This window comes from Wasmannia auropunctata, unplaced genomic scaffold (genome assembly GCF_000956235.1).
Source record: "Wasmannia auropunctata unplaced genomic scaffold, wasmannia.A_1.0 LD335828.1, whole genome shotgun sequence".
Classification (NCBI taxonomy): domain Eukaryota; kingdom Metazoa; phylum Arthropoda; class Insecta; order Hymenoptera; family Formicidae; genus Wasmannia; species Wasmannia auropunctata.
In genome coordinates, this window is record NW_012027062.1 from 1,379,040 (window position 1) to 1,402,607 (window position 23,568).

Consider the following 23,568-nt stretch of genomic DNA (forward strand, 5'->3'; position numbering starts at 1 on the left):
GCTTGCTTAACGCGGTCTGTATTTATTAATGGCAGACACAGTAGCGAGAGTTATGCCGAAAATTTCGCTTGACATTTTAATAAGAGTTGAGAATATTAACGAAAGAGAAGTCCGACCGCCCCCGCATACAAAGCCAAAAGTGGAAAGTACGACCCTGCAGCGTTTACCGTGAACAGAAACAGACTAAAAATTTCTACAAAAGTCCTTTACGCAAAAATTCACTGTACAACGTAGAAACGCATTTCGTTGCGCCCGAGATCACCACAACCCCGTTGCGGGCGGATTCTCGTTTAATGTTCCGTAAGAAGTGGCGGCGGCTCCTCGCTTTAAAAGAATGTCTGAGGTGCGCGGAAAATCCTAACGCGAGTGGCCTCCCATAAAACACAGCCCGCAGGAGAATCATCAAAAACTATTCGCGGCCGCTTGTGTTTTACAGCCTTTTGCATAAAATATGAAGTCGCCACGTGTAAAATATTATCGCGCACGCCCTTCGCCGAATAATATATTGCAGTCTATATCAGCGTTATCAATATTCACGTGGGTGCATATGGATCTCCCGTCCGATGTGTTTTCGATCGGCAGCCGTGCGGTTTCTCTCTCGATTTCCGCGGAATACCATTATCCGGTGGCTTCCCGTTGCACTCTCGGCGCGGTTCGATCACCGTTCGCGGAATACCCATTTCGCAACCAAATGAAGTTAGTCTCTTGTTTCTTGTGTTTTTCCTCCGGCTTCTCTTTCTCCCCCCCCCCTCTCCCTCCTCCACCCTCCCCCGATTGCATTGGCGGTGTAGAAGCGTATAAACTTCAGAGAAGCCCGATGGTTAGATGTGGCTCGAAGTGGATAGGTCGACGTGATCAGTGTTGTTCCAGCGTAAACCGACGAGCGAGCGACGTAGAGGGGTGTTGACGAAAGGAGCGGAAAATAAGGCGGAAGCAATAGCGCTCCATGTGGCTGGAAACTCGTTTCGTCCATTAAAGCGCGCTTTCTTGCCGGCTTGTTTTTCGCCTTCCTCGCTGCGGCTCGGTGCCGCTCGTGGCATTGAGATATACACGAGGAAAACACGGCGGCGCGCGGTACGTACGGCGGCGTGATGTCGACCCCGGAATACTCACAGCGACTCATCCTCGCAATTCACCCCTCCGACAAGAGCCTAAGTGAAATTTCGTGCCGGGCGCACTCCTTTTTCTCCTCCTACATCCCGGCCTTTCAGTCTCCACTCACCGGTCGTCTTTGCGGCGAGTCGAGATAAAGGATCCGACCTCCCCCCCTCTCCCCTCCCTCGTTTCCTCCCATTGCACGATATCTCCTGAGATATCTTATACCACCGAGAAATTTCCGTACTCTCCTTCCTTCTTTCGTGGAAAAAAAAGTTTGGCACGGTTCTAACCGCTCGTGTTGGGGTTAAAGTAACGACGATCTTCCGCCACAGCCTAATATAAAGTTAATTCACTTTCGTGGCAGCGGCGCGTATCATTGTATATGGTCGTAAGGGGGCGACGGGATTTGCTTATCCCCGGGGTGGCTGTACTGCGGCGAATACACTATATCAGGGCACGACGGAAAATAGCGAGGGGGAGCATAAGAATAGTTTCGGTGCTCGCGAAGTAAAAACGTCGGACTGGGTCAGCGGAGGCAAAACGCCGAAATGCCAGAGAGCGCGGAAATAACTGATAAAACATCCGAATATTTCATCCGCCAGAGCGAACGAAAGTGATGTTGGAAAAAAGGATCCACAAGGAGTTCCGACTCTCCCAAATTGGATATGTAAACGAACGGAACGAACGAGAATAGCAAAATCGATGCAATCGATCGGGACGCCAAGCTTTTTTTTTATTGTTACTATGAATTCTGATTCTTACTATGAATTATCATCTTTTACCCTTGCTAATCTGTCTGTAGCAACGATCAAGAAGAAGAATACGGAAGAGCGAACGACGTAAAAACTTCGGCCATGGCAACTCCAACATGGAATTAATTTTCATCGTTCAATATCAATTTTATTTTCAAACTATACGCGTTATAAGTTTGGAAAGCGCTCTGTACTACTTTCTAAAATCGTACAGAAATTTAGGAAGTCACATCTGGCCTACGTAAAGCTCAACATTTTTCAAAATTATTTTTAAAATATACCACTCGTGTATTTTTTCGAAAATGTTACTTATTGCTTAAACGTTTTTTTTATGATCTTATTATTAACTTTTCTTTTACTTTTGTTTATACTGCTGGACGAACGTAGTTGTATTTTTTCAGAAAGCAAATGGCTAAGTATTATAAGGATCGCGCATCGATCAAACTCTAGGCGACTTCTTTCAAGGGTTGTTTGCTTTACCCTTAAACTTAACCCTCGCTTACAAAGATGAAGGATCGTAGAGTAGGCGTGGGCGTGTTGTTGGTCGAGAAACCAGGCACGTTCGTGTGACGAAGGTTTCGGTGGTATACATATAACGCGTGCCACGACTCGAATAAGGGGGATAAGATTCGAGTTCAGAAATATCGCTAATATATTACCTCGGCTCCAATATTTCAGTATTAACGCGAATAGAAAAAAATACGTTTATGCTTCTTTAAGTATAGTGTTACACTTATATCGTTCCTTTTGCCTATTTTTTTTTTACCGGATTAAAATCAGCGGAGAATTGTACGAATACTTGTTTTTATCATAAATCATTATTTCTAAGAATCAATAAAATACAAATTTCTGGTAAGTATTCTTTGAAACTTAATGATAATATTCGTTTAGGAATATGGATAAAAGAACACGTTTTGCTGCAGATATTACATAATTTTAATTCATCTTTAATGTAATAAGTATATTCCTTACGATGGGATAATCTTTTTTGTGAAAATGTAATTTCTGTTAGAGGAGAAATAGTAAATCTAGAAAGGTTAAGCTATAAGAACTAAGAAACTAACTTAAGTCCATTAATGTATAAAGGATGTTTTACATCAGAAGCTCGCGCTAGTATTAAGACGAATAAAATAGCTAATGCCTAAACATCTTTATTATACATATTGCCTTGTGATATTAAATGATTTTCTCCTTGCAGATAATAAAAAACTTAAATAATATTATATAATATTTATACTCTTATAATATTGGATATTTAATGCACATTTAATAATTAAAATTAGATTGCCGAAAACTTAATTATGTATTAAATATATAAATTATTGTAATTTTTAATACTTTTTTACGAATCACAATTCTTTCTATCTGCAATTCTCATCTTAATATGCACACGTAAAATTATAGAGAAATATTTGTACTTATTTATAATAATGGTATATAGTAATGCAAAATATGTATTAAATGGTAATTGATATATAAAAATAAATAAAAAATAATAATAATACATTGAAAAGTAATAAAAAGAATTTCATAAAAGTTTTTCTCTAATATTAAAAAATTTATATTTAAAGAAAGAATGTAATTAATTCTTTTAAATATGTTCGAAAACAGAAAAAGTATGTTTAAAAAAGTTCACGTCTTTAAATTCTCCATAAATTTTTTAAATTCTTTTCATAAACAGCACACGTGCAAACTTATCGCGAATAAACGGTACCCTCTGGATTTTTTCTTCTTAACTGATCGTTTGCAGTCTACTCTTAGTCTGATCTTCTACCTTTTTTAATTGTTACTTGAGATAAGCTGCTCTGAACGTGCAATACAATTGAAAGCGGTAGTACCATAGACTTATAAGATAGACTGCGCGGCCCTTTGTTCTCGGTGAAGCAGAAATCGAAAGCGAGAGGGCTACACGCCACACTTCTCTTGTCCTTGTCCGGCACGTCTGACGGCGGCCGGCGCGGCGCGGGTCTCCCCTCTTTTCTTCTCCCCACCAACGATTGAATAAGGACAAGAGAAGTGTGGCGTGTAGCCCTCTCGCTTTCGATTTCTGCTTCACCGAGAACAAAGGGCCGCGCAGTCTATCTTATAAGTCTATGGGTAGTACGCTATGGAAGATAGCACGGTTTTGCGTTTCACGATTTCATCAGTTCGCTTCCTTGAGCTTTAATGGACCACTGGAAGAAGTCTTGAGAAATACATATACCTCATAGAATGACATAAAGACGTGGTTAACTATTGGATCTTACATATAGAACGACTGTTGAAAGTAACAATTAATTTACTTTGCTTTTATGATGCCGTTTCTAACGTTTTATAGAATTTGGTTGAATATCTATTTAAAAATCGTAGCATGTTATACGACAAATTATTTATAATATATATTATTTCTTACAAAATATTTCAGTGCATATTAAAGCAGTTAAGCATTAAGTAATTAATTTAACAGGTATAATATTTTAACTTATATCAAAATTTTATTTATAGACAATATTATTTATAAGACATGTACGTATAAAACAAATTATATTAATTTGGTAAGCGTATAATATAAACATTGTTTCATAAAGCAATTAATATTTCGTAAAAATAAAATAAATAAAATAAATGCAATTAAAATAAAAAATACTTGTATAAAAGATCAATGGTGGTTATATGTATGTATAATATAAATTACTTGTATGGCGAGAAATTTTTCACGTAGCAATGCGTAGAAATTGTCATGTTAAGATTTATCGGTTATAGGTAATCTGTCCCATACATCATCTTGAGGAATGTGTATCGTAGGCTTCCTAAATTTCACCATGATGCCCGTTTGTGGGAATATTTGCACGCACGCTACTCAAAAGAGTTCTTAATCAATCGTTCCATTCTCGAATCGGCTGAAAAAGAGGGTTCCCTAAAAATCGGCGGCCTTGTCAAAGTTATAGCGCCCAAATTCGTAAACAGAAAGGATCGCCTCTAGGCTCTAACGATTTCAACTTCTTTACGCGTGTTAGCGTTCTTTATTACACTTTGCGCGCGGAAAAGTATAATGACGTGTTACATTCCCCAAGAACATTCTTCAATCTCTTTCAAGTGATAACATGTTAATAATGATTTTGCAAAATCCATTAAAATACTACAGCCGATGCAAGTATTAACCGGAAGTATATGGAGCGTTTCAAGCATCGAAGCGTAAACGAGAATTATCAGTCAGATGCAATCTCGCTCATATTTTATAGTATGACTTACGCGACGTAACTTATTTTTATAGAAACGTGATAGAGAGACAGTGATCGCACATGTAACTTCTGATTCGGATATATGTTTGATATATTTCTTTTGCGGATTATCGAAAGCAGACGAGTCTTCCGATTACGAGAAGTTTCAGGAGCCGTTCCAAGAGCTTAGGGACGACGTCACCGTCGTTGTCGGTTGTCGCTCCGCGTTTGTCGGAATCCGTAGCGTAAATTTTCAGCACGACTTGCCGGAGTCATCTGGCGCGCACGATAGGATTACGAGATTAAGGATCTTCTCGTTGAGAGCCGTTAATAATAATAATCGCCGTCACTTCCGACAACGATGAGAGACGCGAGTGCGCCTTCAATACGCTCCCCTCTTTTGCTAATGTCGCCTGGCGTTTTCGCGAAGAAGTTGCGGACGCGACGTCGAAAGAAATCCTAAACGCCACGACGGGCACCTATGCGCGACCTCGTCCCATAAATTCCAGTTCCAAGGATACGCGAATGTGCAGCGTGGCCAACGACGCTACGCCGAGGGTCGTTCGAAGAATAATAGTTGACACGAATAGTTGGTACTACGTGCGCACGCTGCGAACGTTTGCCGTGGCATTATGTAACCGGGATTACGTCACCCTTAGCGCGTTTCTTGCGCTCTGTAAGACGCGGATCGTCGAAACTACCGGTGTGGCGTATAAAGGAAACGTGCACCAAATATCGGCGACGTGGCTGTTATTAACCTTGGATTGCGGTATGCAGATAATGATAGAGGTACGAGGAAACTTGCGTTACAGGAAAACATACAGGCGACACAAGTCTCACGTTAAGTCACGTTCAACGAAATATTTTGTAACTCCATGGATTTTGTTCAGATGCGTACAAAATACAAATTTCTAAAAGTTTAATCATCCCCAAATATCATTTTCATGCTTTATAATTGCAAATTTTATGAAGTAATATTTATTTAATTAGGCTATATAAATGATTATATAATTATTTGGAATAATAATTGTGTGGGACAATATCTGTTATGAAGAATATAGTATGTCAATTTCGTAATTAAGTTATATAACATTTGTAATGATACTCCGAATTGTATTAAAGAGGGAAAAATAATTTTTCTACACCAGTTGCTGGTATTCTCACGACATTTTATATATGTGGCATTATCATATCGCTTTATATTTTCGACTAAAACTCGGATCAGTGGAGGGTTGAAATTCGTCGTTCCATCCTGCTAAATTATTTGCGTATGCTCGCAACGTTTCATGCTAGAAATGCAATACGGTTTACAAACATCGATCAACGTAATATAGCGTTCTAAACTGAATAATTGAATTAATATGTTAATGGGCCCGGATGCCCGGTCGATCGTTTTATTAGGACATGCGCTGCGCGCGCGCAAGAGAGAGAGAGAGAGAGAGAGAGTCGTTTTGTGTCTAACAAACATCCTGACTCGTTCCGCGGCGAAAATCGACATGCTACCGTATCCCGCTGCAAGAAAGCTTTTCGAGTGTTGGGCTTGGGTCCAACTACGACCACCCATGTTTATGGTACCGGGCGTCTTAACCCACTGAGCGGAGGAATATATCCGGAAAACGAAGCCGAAGTTGAGAGGTTGCGCGAGGTCAGGTTCCGACGCAGTGCTATACATTTCGTTCGCAATTTCGTAAAGCAGATAATATCTGCAGCACACTCGCGGACGTAAAATAATTTCAAAGTAAATGTTCCGAGAAGTAACTTTGTCTCTCCTGAGGAGTTACTTGGGATGTATAAAATGTGTCCTCTAATTACAAAAACGAACAAATGATAAAAGTATGACACGTAATTTACTTTGAACGTTAATATCTTCCATGACCGATTTAGTTTCAGAGGCTATATCGTTTGAAAGCTCGCAAAAAAAATGCAATTTCCAAGAATATCGGCAGTATCATGATCGAGTCGGCGGCTATCGATTTCCAACCCATTGTTCAATACGACCGAAACTCTTTCGACTGCGCTCCCGATATAACGGCGCCCATACAACGCGTGCTTTGTGCAGCGCGGGAGAAACATTGGGCGCGCAAACAGAGCAATTCTAGTGCACACACAATAACCGATTAAAAAAATACTTTTCGAATCACACGGTCAGTCCCCAGCGCGGGCGATAGTTGAACGGCGATAGCTCGAACGGAAACGAGGTACGGGCCCGATAAGCGCAGTTAGTCTTCTAATTCCATTTGCCATAAACGCCGCTTACGTATCTAATCTGGCATTCCCGGCGTGCTGTACGAGCGTCTACAGAAAGGCTTTAACGAACACACAGAATCCATGAATCATTTACGGCGACACAAGGCGTTCTCTCTCTCTCTCTCTCTCTCTTTCTTAGCTCTCTCGGTTGACTCACTAGCGATTATTCATTTGCAAATAATTCGCGTCCGTGTGCTCCGTGTTTGTGCATTTCTCATAGTCGATTCGCTGAACGAGCAACGCGTTTCTCTCAGCTTAAATCTAAATGTTATGCAAACGTAAACCTTCGACTTTCGATTAGGTCGACTTAGGAGACAAGCTCACGAGATTACCGTTCGCGATACATAATTTAAGCTCCTTTTTTATATACCTTGTAAAATAAAAATGTGATATCACGTAATAAGAAAAAGTTGCCAAAATAAAGCATAGACGTACAGAACAAATGCCAATTGCATTTGTGTCTACTCTCATTCATTTGTTTATAAAACGCAATTTAAAGTTATCGAGAGATAAACTGTAATGAAATAACGCATTTAATGTTACGTAATAAAAACAACTTCCATCACACGTTCGTGATGCTCTTTGTCCAAATTGATTATAATGAGGATAGATATCAAAATGTGTAACTGAAAAAAAAAATTACGTTTTCTATTATGAAGAGCGTTCTCTTGATAATATTTTTATCTGGGTTTTGCGTCAGGTTTGTTTCTAATATGCATAATGTAAAACGGCTATAAATTTTTCGCGCGCGAAATCGCAACTAGAACCTGAATGGCCAATCCTGACTACGTTGTGAAAGTAAGACAAACGTATACATAAATTATAGATGACCTTTACTGTATTGTCGCTTGAATGGGAATCCGAAGTGCATTGCCTATATGCGTAATTCGAATGGAACGTAATATTGGCTCGCGAAGATAATAGCTATAATACCGTAATTGAAATGATGTCCGATTCATATAATTATTGCAAGAATTGTGCAATTAAAGCGCAAATTACGGAAGATTTTTCTCGCCGCTGAGAGAATCATATGTAAAGAAAGGAACTTGCAAAGAATTCATTTTGCGCATTTTTTTTAGTTATATAAGCACTTTTTAGGTTATCTTCACGCGAATCAAAAGAATTCCGCAATAAAATTTCCAGAATTATACAATTACTGCAAATTTATGAAATATTTACGTTCACCTCACATAAAGAATTAAATTATTTTAAAATATATTGGAAATTAATTAACACATTTTCATGTATATGAAAATGTGCATATATGTAAAAGAAAAGCCTTCAGAAATTTACGTGACATTGATTATTTTATTTATATAATGACAAAAATGCATAAATTATTTGTAAGCATTCGTTCATTTTCAAAAATGCATTTCGAATGTCTGACAGTTTGAAATAAAATTTGACAAATCGCATTTGTATGCATATTTAATGTATCTTACTGAAATAGTGCGACAGTTTTGAAACAAGTAAGTCACACGTGTATCTTCAGAACATTCTGATGTCTTAAAGACGTCTTAAAAAAAGGAGGTTCGCTAGAATCTGAAAAGAAACGTCCACAAGACTCTACTAAAAGACGTTTTTGTGACATTTTTTAGTCATGTCTGTATAAGACGTCTTAAAAAAGGACGTTCGCTGGACGTCTGAAAAAGAGACGTTCATTAGACTTACAATTAACTAAAAGACGTCATAAAGACGTTTTTTAGTCATGTCTGTAAGACGTCTTAAAAAAGGACGTTTGGTAGATGTCTGAAAGAGACGTCCATTAGACTTGACTAAAAGACGACTTTATGACGTCTTTAAGTCATGTCTTTAAGACGTCTTAAAAAACGACTAGATTAGTTTGCTAGATGTCCGAAAAGAGATGTTTGTCCAAAAGACGTCTTTGTAACGTCTTTAAGTCAAGTCTTAAAGACGTTTCTTTTTAGACGTCTAACGAACGTCTTTTAAACATACATGTTCTCTGAACTTACGTCAGATAGTTTCAGATCCGTTCCTTTGCTCGCCGGGATGCTGTCGACGGCCGAAGTGGATAGACGTACGACGTTAGTCCGTGTAGCAAATCGTCGATGTGTGAATTCGCATCAAACAAATCTGCCTTTCTTTTCGTTCGCACCGGCACCTCATACCCCCACACACGCAACACAACGTAACCGCGGCGTCGCGACGTCACCGATCAGTGCTGCCGCGGCGTCGCGCGGCCGTTTACAGCGGTACAAGTCGCCGGTGGATCGCGTGCGCTCGGCTACGTTCGGCTGCGCTCGGGCCTCCCCGCGCGCAGTTACGGTGGAGGAACGTCAGTTACTCTTCGACACTCGCGCGGAAGAGTCTGTGCGTATTTCAGCGGTCGGGGCTATTCGCCGGGTCCCTATCAACGGAGTGCCGAGTATCTTCGTTCAAAAGGTGTTTACCCCTTCCTCCCCCCCTGCGTTTTTCTCCATATCCCCCCGTGACGCGCAGTCCGCCGGGCAAGATCCGTGCGTGCGGTATCGCGATATCTCGGTGTCCGTGCGGTGAAGAGAAGTTGGCGTGAGGGCAGACCGGCGTCGATCTCGGCGCGCGCGCGAAGAGATAAAAGCCGGGTTACCTCTCGCGACGAGTACGATACGCGGAACGGCAGACCGGAGATAGAAAAAAGACCGCGTGTGTGGTTGCCGTTAATAATATAGTGAATGCGCGAGTTTCGTCGATAGTTTAACCAGCGCAGCGAGATACCGTATCGCGCGGATGCGTGCGGATGTCTTTAAAGTGGAGTAACGTGGTCTGAAAGAGGGAGGCGCCGGGGAACCGGGCACAGTCGGAGCACGGACGAGCTCCAGCCGGCATTTTGACGTTTGCTCCGCGTGTCTTCCCCCTTCCGCGTTCCCTCCCCGCGTGTGATGAATACTGTCGCAAGTGAGCCGTGCACGCGACGCCAGCAGACAGAGCGTCGAGCCGCACGAGTGATGCCGCGTTCCCAGTGAATTTTTTTTACCGCGTTTTTTCGCCGCGACAGTTGGCGGCGTTACAGCGAGCAGTAGCGACAACATTAACAAAGCGGCAGCAGCGACGCGGCGGCACACAGTTCTCCTTCGGTCGTTTTGCACGATCGAGGTACAGAGATAGAAAGAGTGAGGAGAGCACCTCCCGTGTGTCGCGCGTGTGCGCGCATTTCGCGAATACACACCGGCGAGTTATCGGCCGTTATCGGGCAAGTGCGCGACGCGAGGAAGAAATCTCTCTCTCTCTCACGCGGCTCCTCCATAATCGTCGTATAGGTTTCTCGCGGCCGGACGTGTGTCGCTTCGTCTCTCGGGCCTTCTCTCGTTGGCCGTTCGCCGCCGGCATTCTCTCGCGCCTACGGTGGAGGGGGAGGCTGCCTGCCTCTTCCCCGATGATACGCACGTGCGCTCGCCGCTACTCGCTACTACGTTTACGTGCGTGCGTGCGTCCGGAGCGCGTTCAGTGAATCGAGTTCGTATCTTGTCGCGCCGCCCGCGCCGCGCCGCGCCGGACGGACGGACGGGCGAGTGACGCGCAGTGCCCCGTGTTCGTTCGTCGTGTACGTCGTCGTCGGTCAGTTCGTTCAGTTGAGAGAATTACCCGCTTACGCGCGCTCGCCGCCGCGTCCCCCGTGTGTGTGGAGCACCTGCTCGAGAAGGAGGCCGAAGCGGAGGGCCGCCGCGAAGGACTTTCGCAGCCGCGCGTAGCCATGGATACGCTCCTACCGAGCGGCAATATATTTCGAGAGCTGCAGGACATACACGACACCGGATACTTCTCGGCCCAGCCGTCGCTCGAGGATCACTGGCAACAGGTACGACACACCGCGCGCTCGTGTTTGAGCCGTGATCGCTAATTGATTGAATAGCGATTGAACGGGGGCAAGTCTTATTCCGTCGGTATCACGTATCGATTTTTATCGGAATCTTTAGTAGTAAACGAGATATCGCGAGACGTCCATATAGATAAATAATTTTGTACGCTTTAATTAGATCAGCGTCTCGTATTTCTTCTTGTTATCGTAAAACGACGTTTCCACAACTAACCCGAGCTTTCCAATTTTTCTCTCAGAAGTGTCAAGTAATTTACGAGTCAATTTATAGCAAACTTTTCTTACGCGCGGTACGTTAAGGACATGACAGGATAATCCAAGTGTGCCGAATTAGGGTGTCGCACAACAATACGGTGGCCACGTGCCAAAAGTCACTGCAGTATAGAATACCGGCATCCCTAACCGGCCTTCGCTGTTTGACAGTTTGTCGAATGTTTCTATTTATTATCTCTCGAAGGGACAAAAGCCGGGAGGGTTCGCAGGTATACGCAAGCTGCTCCCTCGTTCATTCATTCATACACTCGGAGCAAGCCGAGCGCGCTGCGGCGCCGTTTAGCTTCGTTTACGGAGCACGATCGTGGTTAGTGACCTTTGACCTTCCCGTCTCGCGGCCGGTGTCGAATGCCGCGCGCGCGTTCCAGAGAAACGCGGTCTTCGCGTACGCGAGAAACGGAAATCGTCGCACTGCGAACGCGCGTCGGCCCGTAAGATTTGCGCATCGCAATGGAAACGAATGCGGATATAACGAGTACGGTGACCCGCGATCCTTTTGCGTCCTTCGCGGAGCGTGACATTTGTCAAGACGCGAAAACTTGTGAACGAGGAATTGCGATAACGGCGTAAGAATGATCGTCGGGCTCTTCCGCTGCAAAGACCTTAACGACGCGATAAATCTCGGGTTACATGGTGTCTATGTGTCGCGGGACCTTTGTTATAATAAAATAGGTCGTGTTGTACGCGACATACAAATGTTTTATATCGATCTAGCGCGATATATGTCACAATTATTGATCGCACAACATAGCATTCCCTGCAGATTTTGAAAATTAATGAATACGTAATGGATGTGTAATTATATCATTTACATGAAGAAATTAAGCGACCTTTCCGCTCTCAACTTTGAGATTGCGTCATTTTCTTAGAATATTAATTTTCGTAAATGCCGAAAGTATATATGTCGGATTTTGAAGGCGGGCCATTTAATCTTTCAGTCCAACGTGTAATCGTTAAAGGGAATGTATTATGGACTGAGAAGCGCTTTAAATGTATGTCAATCGGGTTTAAAGACCCGGTTGTGCTGTATATGTGTGGACTTATATGATACGCTCACACGCACACGCACGGAATATCAGCAATTAGTTTACTATGGATTATTAGTGTATCGAGCTTGAAATCGGATACTGAATAGCAATTAATAATAATTATAATTAATACGAACAATAATTTATAGCTTATCATCGCACAATTCACCATTTTAATGTGTTAAATTTTTTTAAATTTGTTACCGAGAGAAGTTTTTCTGGACATATATACTTGTTTATTCATTTAAGTTCTCTTAAATCTCTTTGAGATGCATATATATGTCAAAAATTATCATACAAATAAAATGCCAACCACATTGAGTAATAGATTTTTTGGAATTTATTTGATCAAAAACGTCAAATGTTATCAATATGAATCATGATTCGTCGTATCTTCTTAATAATATCTTTATAATTAACTTTTAAATTAAAATTTGATCGAGATAAAGCAAGCCGAAAATTATACGACGAACAAAATTTTGTCATCTCTTTCTATTTTTGGAGCCAAGCATTCTTTACGTTCGCTTTTTTTTTTTAACATCGACACAGCGCTGATGTCTCGCTGATATTCTCGTGGAGGAGAGAGTGCTTCAAATTAGGACCGAGGAATTTGCCGTAAAGTTTGACGCGGTCTCGTACACGTTACATCTCTCCGGGAATTCGCCCGAGTCGGTCGGATGATCGATCGTGAGGCGCGCGCACAATGTATTCCCGGAATTTAAAAGGCAGACATTTAAAATCATTCTGTTCGGGAAGCCCAAGGCCGTATTAGATCGGTGTGTGTACGTTCAGTGACGCGCACGAGTACTCGCTATAGACGCCGCTCCGCGTCCTGTTTGTTTACGAGTGTGCAATGACCTTACTCCGGAGCGAGCGGCCAGCGTAAGAGGGACGGCACTCATTCCCCATTCAATATCTGAGGTAGTAGAGTACGTTTTTTTTCCCCCTTTCTACTGTGCCGCGTTGGTGTGGTAACAGTATATCGCGAGCGCTTTTTCAGGCCGCCGCCGCCGTCACGAGAAAATACGACCGACGTCGTGATCCGTTTAACCCTTTATTTGGTAACGTTGCCCTCGAGCGGCATCGATTTGAACCGTTTACCGGGGTGACTTGCCGGCATCGGATTTCTTTCGTCCGTCAATTCTTTAGCCAATTAGATTAAACGTTTACTTCTTGATTCACGATATTAACTGAAAATTATCAATTGTAAGATTCCGTTAAATTGAAAAATCCGTGTATGCTTAACTTAATTTTCCTAAATTTTCGAGAGAAATACATAATTTATCGTGACCGTAAAGTTATTAATAGTTATTTAAAGTTTTAGAAATAACTGATAAGAAAGATAATCGATTTCAAAAGTACTTGCTAAACTTTTAATTATTAATAAACGATGATTTTTATATTCGTAAATATTCGTTGATATCATCTATTTACGGAAACTTTTATAATTATATAAATTCAGTGTGTGCCGTAAAGATTGGAATTAATGAAATTTAAATATTGATAAAACAACAGACGCGGCACATAAACTTGATTAATTTGTTTGTGCTATAATATATGTCTGTGTATGTACGCATATGTACGGAAATGCAAGAAAAGTAAAATATTGATAAATATCTTTCTTGCGTGTGGCCTTCATATAATTTGCATATTGCAGCGAGTCATAGCTCTCCCGATTACGAACGAGTAAGGGGACGTTTATCGCAAGAAAATTTTGATCGATCGCTTGGCACTCGTACGTTTGACTCGCTCCCGCTCGGTTTGCGATTGGCGAGTTGCCTAATTGAATGTCTCCAAGCTTTTCCAACGGAAAACCGCTGGCGCGCGAGGCGCGCGTTTGTCATTAATTACTCGTGCGATCGTTTGACCGAGTGCCGCTTATCATCGTCCGGTCGCGCGGTAAAGCACGTAAAAACGAAGGGGAAAAGGGGAGAATAAACAATACACGACGTCGTGCATCGATATTTCGCGTAACCGCGTGATCATGCGAGGCATATGGCGCCAACGCACGTGTCGACAGTGTCCGATAATGCGATTTGACAGGTGCTTCGTCCCGAGTTTTTTGTATTTTGAACTTTACGCGATCTCGTCCATCAAACTGTTTCGACATCAGTTATATCTCTACGCACGACAAAGCGGCCCGATGCTTGTATGTCCAGCGTCCCGGCGCTACCTACGTAATGTTCTACACGCCAGACCGATTTGTAATCTTTTTTTTTTATTTTTTTGAAAGACTTACTCTACAAGCATCACATACTACGATTATATTTGTGTGTATTCGAAAGTTAGAGAACGCTAACTTTGAATAATTTCTTAAGTTGTTCTTTTTATATATATACATATATATATATATATATATATATATATATATATATATACTCTTTATATTATTCTCTATATATTTTCTAGATTATGTGCTGTTTTTTGATGATGTGTGAGTTTTTTCTCAGTGAAAATTCAATAGCGCACACTGTAGATGACAAGTTTAAATATTGACTAGTATTTTTCTTAATTTGATATTTACGTCTAGACAGTGTAATGGTGAAATATTTTCGACTGGCGTGTATACACATTTATTTTATCAATTAAACTACTATAAATGTTATTAATTTCTAACACACAAATCCGTGACGTTGAGCTTAATCGGTCTACTTTGTCGCGAGATTGTCTCTCATAACGAAATTTGTTTTATAGATATCGACTAATCATATTAAAAAAGCACGTAATTGCACGCGATTGTTTTAAATACGCAAAGCATGCAACAATACAGTCGCTATCGAATTTAACATCGCGGAAGTTATTACTCAGCCTGAGAGACAGTTCTGTGGCTGCGGAAGATACGCCAACGCGCGTTTCCCTCGTCGTTGCTGATATCGAGAATTCGTCCTGCGATGAGAATATTACTTATTCGTAATAATTGTCCGTATTTTTATATTTCATATTCTATATTTGATTAAAATGATAATTTCTAAATCTTTAAGAAACATAAAGTTCTGATTTTTAGTTCAAACATTTCATCAAATATTCTTAATTATCTGCTTCTTTTACATAATGAAAACTCGCCTAAGAAATGTAATATCTCGCCACTTACCATCTGCATGCACATTTTTCATATTCCATATTTTATTAAAATGATAATTTCCTAAACTTTAAGAAAGATGAAGTTCTGATTTTTAGTCCAAACATTTCATCAAATATTCTTGAATAAAAAAATTTGAAGTTAATTGTGAAAGACGTAAAAAGATTGTGGAGTTTATGGTGGTGTGGAGGTTAATTATTATTTGAAAAAATCAGTGTGACTTTATTGTGCGAAGTTTATGGCATTATAATCTCTACTAAAGCATTTGTACAGCTGACAGTTGCGAGGACGTCCAAGCAGGTTGTCGATATACATCGAAATTCAATATTTATATATCGTTCGTGCCCGGTACTCGATACGATTCTGTCATAGACAGATATGCCGTGAATTAAAATTTCCTCCTTTTCGAGGCACTGTATGCAATATCCTAGATTGGATTTCGGCGCCATTCGGCAAATCGCGCCGATTGTTTTCCACGATTTTGCGATTTACCGAGCCAAAAATATGTCTGCACATTGGTAAAACACGTATGCTTCGCCTTCGTCACCAAATAAATACATTTAGCGCGAGCTTGTTTTACGGGATGCGCGCGCACGATATAATCGCCTTCATAACGATCTAGTCGTACAACCTCCGCATTTTACGACTATGTGTAAAATGTGCGTAAAAGCTTCAATGATCCTAGACAGGGACAAACATCGGCGCGTGTGAATTATATGCCTCTGACGCTCGCAACATTGGCAATATTTTTTTTTCTCCTCTCATTTCCTCTCTCTCTCTCTCGCTATTCATCCTTGTTCCTCTATATTTCCCTCTGTTATTCCCGTTCTCTCTTCCTCTCAGTTAACGAGTTAACATTTCCACTTCACGCATCGCATTACGACACACTTCGTTCATGTGACATTTTACGATCCGCTTCGGTACACGAATGTTTCATAATTCCGTCGTGTATATATTGGACAACAATGTCTTCCCTAGTACGCGACGATCGATTATCAATTTCAATATAATTTTATGTACTTCCAATTACTTGTCTTTAAACCTTCTCGCGATATTCGGATGGTTCATAGATCGCGCCGGACGCCATACGCGTACCCATAGGTCATACGCGATTTTGTCGTGTTTCCATCAAAATTAGAATAGATGGATCGATTTATCTTTTCATGGCATGGCACGGCAATGTTCATTGGGAGGCAGAGTCGCTTTTATCCGATTTAAAATATAGTTGCGAATTAAAAATACAAACACGTGACATTGGTGCTTACTGATTTCGCAAATACAAAAAACTCGTGCGAAAACGCTACGAATTAGCGAATCCGGCAGGTTTATTTAATTCGTGATGATATAAAGCGTTGGAATATTTTTTCCAATATTTTCGATACAGCGAAATGCAGTTTTGTTTGTGCTCCGAAAAAATTTAAATAACGTGCTGAATTTGTTTTCACGCGTTTGCCGTTAGATTATCAAGTAATATTTTCCACGAAAAAAATACGTTGATGTCATTCAAGTTGCAGTGTAGGAACTCTCATTTAGTATTCTTGGTAAAGTATATTAATATCTGAGAACTTATTAGTAAGAGCTATATTTGACTTCAGTGGTAAAATAATTCAACGTAATGTATTGTGTGGCTCGCTGACAGAGTTGGTCTTTATGACACGGCACGTTCTTGCGCATTCCCGAGAAGTTGTACTTCAGGAAGTCGGCTCAGTGCGGTAAGCGTCGGTGCTTCGACCGTTCGAAGAGAAGAATGCAAAAGACTGCTTTTAAACAGCGTCTGACGAGCGAGCAAGCGAGCGAGCGAGCGACTCGATCAAGTTTCGAAGTTCTTTTCGCTCTCTTCCGTCCTGTCTCTCTTTCCTTTTCTATAAGATTTATCTTTAATGTAAGACGGGATGATCGTACCTCCTTACATTAAATTGAAACGGCTCAAATCCAGCGGAGGAAGAATTTATTTCTCGGCTGTATAACTTTGCTCAATTTGAGCGACTTCTTATCGTTATAAGAATTTCATATTTAAAAACTTAAGACTCAACCGCGGTCTATGTATTATGGAATATGTACTATACACATGAAATTACGTTCCATACATTTTTTTAATTGTAACCTTTAACATTTGAAATTTTTAATCTTGCATAATTATATATGTGTATAAATATATTGTAATTTTTATAATTTTAAACATTTATATTTTTTCGCAGATTCTAATCGTATTTTCTTATATATAATTTGTTCAATTAGTACTATTAGTGTATATATACTTAATTAATATACTATCTCGTACTCCGCACTGGATTCCATTACAGTCTCTTTTTCCAAACATGCGAATGCTCAAAGATGTTTTTGATGAATAGATTTGACGTAACTCTTTTGTTTCTAGTTGATACGCATATAGTCCCATTTGTATTCGGCTTTTCGTACCTTTCCGTATCTTATATGTTGCTCCCGCGTTTGCGTCGCGAATGCATGCGATGGTGCGAGAAACAATAGTCCGTCTGTATAATAGGCTGCAATGAGAGTGATGCGAAAGAATGCCACATTGTAGCTCGTCGTGGCTGCGGAACGTGGCGTTGTTAACCTTCGATGTCACAATCCGCCTTTTCGGATCGTGTCTTCTCCATCGATGGCACTTGCGGAATCTGCAGACTTGACACCTAGCGTTCGTTGTCACTAACGCGTCGATACTGCGATGTCGATTCCGTCACGACTCACGAGGCAGAGAATCTGGACGTACTTCGTAAACACTATGTCATCGATCTGTAAAACGAATAGCTTTTATTTGAAATGTTTCGACATATTTTTCTGTGTATCATTTTTAATATGTGTATCAGTTTAAAAAATATTTTAAATAAACGTTTACTTGACGTGTTGACGTACTGATTAATAACTGGCGCAGAAATTTCATAAAATCTTTTTCAGATTATATTGCATTCTTGTTTAGTTTTAAAAAAATTACTCTTTTAAAAAGCTACTTATACATATATTAAGTCGATACTCGAATGTATCGAAGTTTATTGTTGTCGTTTTTCCGCGTTGCTGACTGATTCTCTTGCCGCGCTTACATCGTGTGAACGGCTGTTATTGTATATTTTGAAAATTGTGTACATTGAGGTTGATACATAGAGTGTAACAGGAAAATAATATTAAAAAAATAAAAAATGTTAAATAGCGCGCATCTATAATGCTAGTAATTTAAAAAAGAAAACTAAACTACAGCATCCGCCTCTTTCCCTTATTCCTGCATATGATATGTATCATGCACAAGAGAATGAGGAACAATATTAAGAGAAGTAACGATATTCCTTTTATCGAACGGGGTATACGAGGAATGTTGCTGCGTCGGATACGAACGGTAGCTGATCACGCTCGTGCGTTGCTCCCTTTCCCCTTTTCGCAACGACGTGCGATGTGCGCGAATGTCGGCAGCAAGTCCGGTTGGAACGCGGCGACGGCGGTTATTTCTGAGTTTCTCGTAGTGCGCTCACTGCCGAGGCATTCGCGTTTTATGTTTCGCGCGTGTGTGCCAGAACAAGATCGTCGTCAACTCGCTCGTTCGTGCGATTTCGTTCGGGGAGCCATACGCACGACGCGTTCCCTCGTTCATCATAGCTGGGTCACCCGCAAGATGGATCTATTAACCCTATCGTCATTACGAGCAGGAGGGTGATGAGGAGAGATAATTTTCGAATTCGCACGCGCGCAGCCGGACGCCGCGCCGTCTTTCTCGGCTGCGGATTGCGGAATACTTATCATTATCGGAGAATTTATCGTGGCGTTATACCGCGCGGATAATCGAAACTCTATCTCGGGAACTTTTGCTTATTACCGTACATGGCTAATAAAAGTGTAAAGTAGATCTGTCGAACGATAGTCTCGTCGGATAGGAAGATAGCCTTTTGCCAGAAGGAAGAAGGGGATGTATGTACGTTTAATCTTGCGATCCGGGTCGCGGAGGTCGATGGTAAAGTGTCAGAACCGGAAATGCGGGAAGGCGATTGCGTACGGGACAAGTATTCGTTCTCGCGGAGGGCGGACAAAAAGATAGACAGGAGGGAGGAGAGGGAAACGGAGAGGCAGGGAAAGAGATGGAAGAAACATCGGGAAAGCTGATAGAAAAAAACGACGCAGACGCAGGTGATCAAACCGGTCGCTCGGTACGCCAAAGCTGCGGTAGAGATTACGTGCTCTGAAAAGACGTAGAATATTGCCTCGAGAGAATCCATACCTTCCATTTCCAATTAAGATAACTATCTCGTACGCACGCTATCGCCACCGCGCGATTCGAGGCATCTTTCAATATTTTTGGATTGGGCGAACATGGTTTCGTGTCGGAGCTGTTTCTTTGGACTCCTCGTTCTTACTGTATTGTTACACATTATATGCAAAATATTATGATATAATTGAGAAAGCAATGAGAAAGTAATATCTAACCGAAGAAATTGCATCTCGTAAAGAGATTTTTGATAGGAATTATAAATTTTACGGTACATAAGATAAGAATTGTTGTTTACGGAACGAACAATTGAATTTCTAAGATTTTTCTCAGTTTACTTAAGCTTGTGTGCAGTAAAATTTTGCTGTATTATTAAAACAATTAAAAAGCGATACTTGATCAAAATATAATTTAATTGACGACTACCGAATCATCAATTAGTACTCTTTATTTTAAGTACTTTTCATAGTACGCAACGGACATGGATGGTAGTCGGTTCTGTAGTTGATGAAATTTAAACAGTGACGGCATTCAACGATGAAGAACTCGAGTACAAACAGACGGTCGCTCTTCGTTAATAGTTGACCATTTCGGTGGTACAATCGGCGGCGGAAGATTCGCTCGGCGGATAGTCACGCTCGAATTAACGAGCTTTGCGCGAAGCGGCTCCGCGGTAAACGAAACGCCGAGAACAGAACGACGAGCGCGGGCAGAGGGGAGAGGGGGGGGGGGAACGGCGCAAAACCGAAAAGAGAAACAAAGGTCCGATAAAAACAAATTGGTTCTCTTCTCCGCGCCCGTTTGTCCATCGTTCGGCCCGCCATCGGGCTCGATCAGTTCGACAAATTTTGCGGTCCTTCCGCACACACTTTCCGCACATACACGCGAATACTTGCACGGTATAAGGATATATAATCTTGTTAAAATTTATCGACGAACGCTCGCACGGCGCGCGCAATATCAGTTGTTTGCCGAGTATGCGTGCGAACGTGACGATATGCCTTCCTACATGACTGCTGATAAATGATTGAATGTAAAATGTAAATTAATATCAATTATGAAAGTGTGTATTTTATAGATATAATTTTATTAATAAAAAAAATTTCTAATTTTGGTTTCTGTGCAATGCTACAACTTCATCGGATATTTTTATCGAAATAACTTTGATTATTTTTGGCGAATAATATTTACAAATAACTATTTAATTTAATTATTCATACATGTAACATATGTGTGTGTATACAAAATGCATATTGTAGATAATTTGTGCTCAGGACGTCATACTTCAACACAATTTTTGGTTTATTTATGTTTAAATTGCATAACGTCGCGAGCCTTTTAGGATGATTGCATTTTATTCTTTCGAAAAACGAAATATGTTTTATTATATGATTTAATTTTTCGTCGACGAGTTTCATGCATTAAATCTTCATCGTTTTAAATTAATTGTCCATACAATAAAAGTAGAAAACTATTTACCGGAACAATTTCGCAGCTATATTCTGTTTGAATCACGTGTAATCTACCGGCGACGAAAAGTACAAAAAGACATTACCCTCTCTTCCGGCTTGAAAGCCACGGATAGCGGTTACGATTATCGCTTCACTGAGCTCGATCGTTGTATTGTTCCGCACTCGCGTACTTTGCATTGAATAGCAACGAGTGAGAAAACTACAAGACTACGAATTGGGTTACATTATTGTTGACTCATAACCTTTCTCACTATAGTTTCATCTCCGTCAATGAATCGCCATTTCACTAACAAATCGCTGATAAATATATCTCGTGTATGCTTTTAAACGGTTTAATCAGTTTATTTCACACATACTTAGTACTCGTGTGTTACACCGGCCGGGCAGATACAGCGGATATGTGTGTTACATTATACACAGGCAAAATTTTATATCCAGATATACACGTGCGAATTTCATTAATTGCGAGTTCAATTTCGCGCATATGTATGTGAAATCGACTCAGGATTTTTCCTTCTGAATCTCCATATCCTCGTCGAATACATTTGCATGCTCTTTCGACGCTTGGCGCAGCCTGGTACACCGCGCTTTGCATTTTTGCATTCTCCGTGTCGTGAATTTTGCATCCTGCGCTTTGTCCTCTGGTATAAAAGAATATTAAGGGTATTCGCGGTAAACAAAAAGGGGGGATTTAGGTTTTCCAGTGCGAGACAGCCGTTGTTAGAACGGCGTTGTCAGTTGGTTAGCCGTTCGTTGTAAATTACGTGTTGAAATACGGCAAAGTTTATTCATTAACGCCTCGCGTCGCTCGTCAGTGTGCTCCGATTTCACATACATCTGTAATGTGCCCATCGTTTAAACAAATCTTTGTTTTTCGCGACTCACACGAATCGCACGGTTGCACAATTCTCGATATTCCGCGCGCGTTGCTTTATCCGTTTGATGTAAGTTCGGTCAATCATGTTTATTTTGAACGCGTTTTTCCTACCACTCATTTACCAGATTGATGGATAAAATAGGTGACTATTGCATTTCATCATCTCAAAAAGATCTGATATAGTCGAATCTCTGAAAATATATCTCAGGTTAATCAGATACCAGAGATGGATTTCCACGTTTTATGCAAAAGTTTATAGAATTTTATATATATTTACATTGTGTATAGATGTAATATATCTTTTCATAGAAAATGTCACTATGTAACAACAAACTTTGTTAGACACTTTAGGACGAGTATTTGCACAATTTCTATGACGTTCTATTATACAGCAACGTGAAAGCTCGACCCACACAATTTGAGCGCAGCTTTGTAATTTCTTATTTGCCAATCCATCCCCCTTGTTAACTTAAGGAAAAGTGGCTTACGTTTTCCAGGGGGTTACTGCTACGAAACCTCGACTCGCTCACAGACCTCTGGGAATGAAATGTAATGCTGCAACTGCAGACACATGTTTGCTTTGTCCTTAAATATTTGTTACTTACATAAGGGTCAGCTACGCGCTCGGTTCGTCATTTAGAAAAGGCGAGTTTATGCCTTACAGCGAGTGTCGTGTCGATTGCCACTTTTGTCGAAGACGAAATAAAAAGCCTCTTCTCTCTCCTCCCCCGATACAAATATTTTAATAGAATAATAACCGAAGAAAAAATCGCTCGCGACTCATCGGACATGTATGTGCAATATAGGTACAAAATCAACGCAATGCGAGTGAGAGATTGAACGTGCGAGTGTAGAATTCTCTAAGTTTATCAGGCTCCTGCTGTTTGTTTACACGACGACACGCTGAAGTTATTCTTAGCACTTAAGTGTGCAGTACGCCGCCTAAGTTTAGAGCGGCGCCTTTAAATCACGTTTCCCAAATATCATCGCTGGAAAATCCGACCACGAGAGCGAAATTCAGGTGAAATGCAATCGCGACCGCACGCTCCGATTTACTTATCATCGGTCTGCCGTCGAAACTCACGCGCCATACTACAAACTATGCGAAATCGCGCGCTATACGTGTGTACTAGTGCTATATAATTCGATAACGCAATCGATTATTTGACGTTTCGCGGACTCAAGGACGGAGTTCTGGATTTGCGAGCGTTGTGTACCCGACGATAGCCGACGTATTGCGAACTGTTTCACCATCAATCGGACATCTGGCACTCCTGGGAAATATCGGACCAGCCTGGTCGTGTTTTAATTTTGATCCTGTGGACGGTGCGCACCTGTGTTCTCCATCGGGCCGGTCTTGCGACGCCGAAAACCGGCTCTTAATGCGACCCCTCAGGTCGGAATTCGACGTTAATTTTAGTTTCGTATACGACGATACATCTTGAATGAAGTCGTAATCCTGACGGCGGACTTCTCAAAGGAAAAGCTCGACCAACTCTCTCTCTCTCTCTCTCTCTC

The 23,568-nt window shown here is 41.1% G+C and overlaps 1 protein-coding gene and 1 pseudogene across 1 annotated transcript in view; one reads left to right on the plus strand and one right to left on the minus strand.

Annotated features, from left to right (window-relative positions):
* The window catches only part of LOC105456023, a 60,479-nt pseudogene extending 51,051 nt beyond the window's left edge, over positions 1-9,428 (minus strand).
* Positions 9,429-9,607: 179 nt separating this feature from the next.
* The window catches only part of LOC105455922 (Krueppel-like factor 6), a 329,696-nt gene continuing 315,735 nt past the window's right edge, over positions 9,608-23,568 (plus strand). Inside the window, exon 1 of the mRNA XM_011699631.1 lies at positions 9,608-11,093. Coding sequence (XP_011697933.1) covers positions 10,989-11,093 — 105 coding nt within the window. The 5' untranslated portion in view covers positions 9,608-10,988. The remainder of the gene's footprint in view (positions 11,094-23,568) is intronic.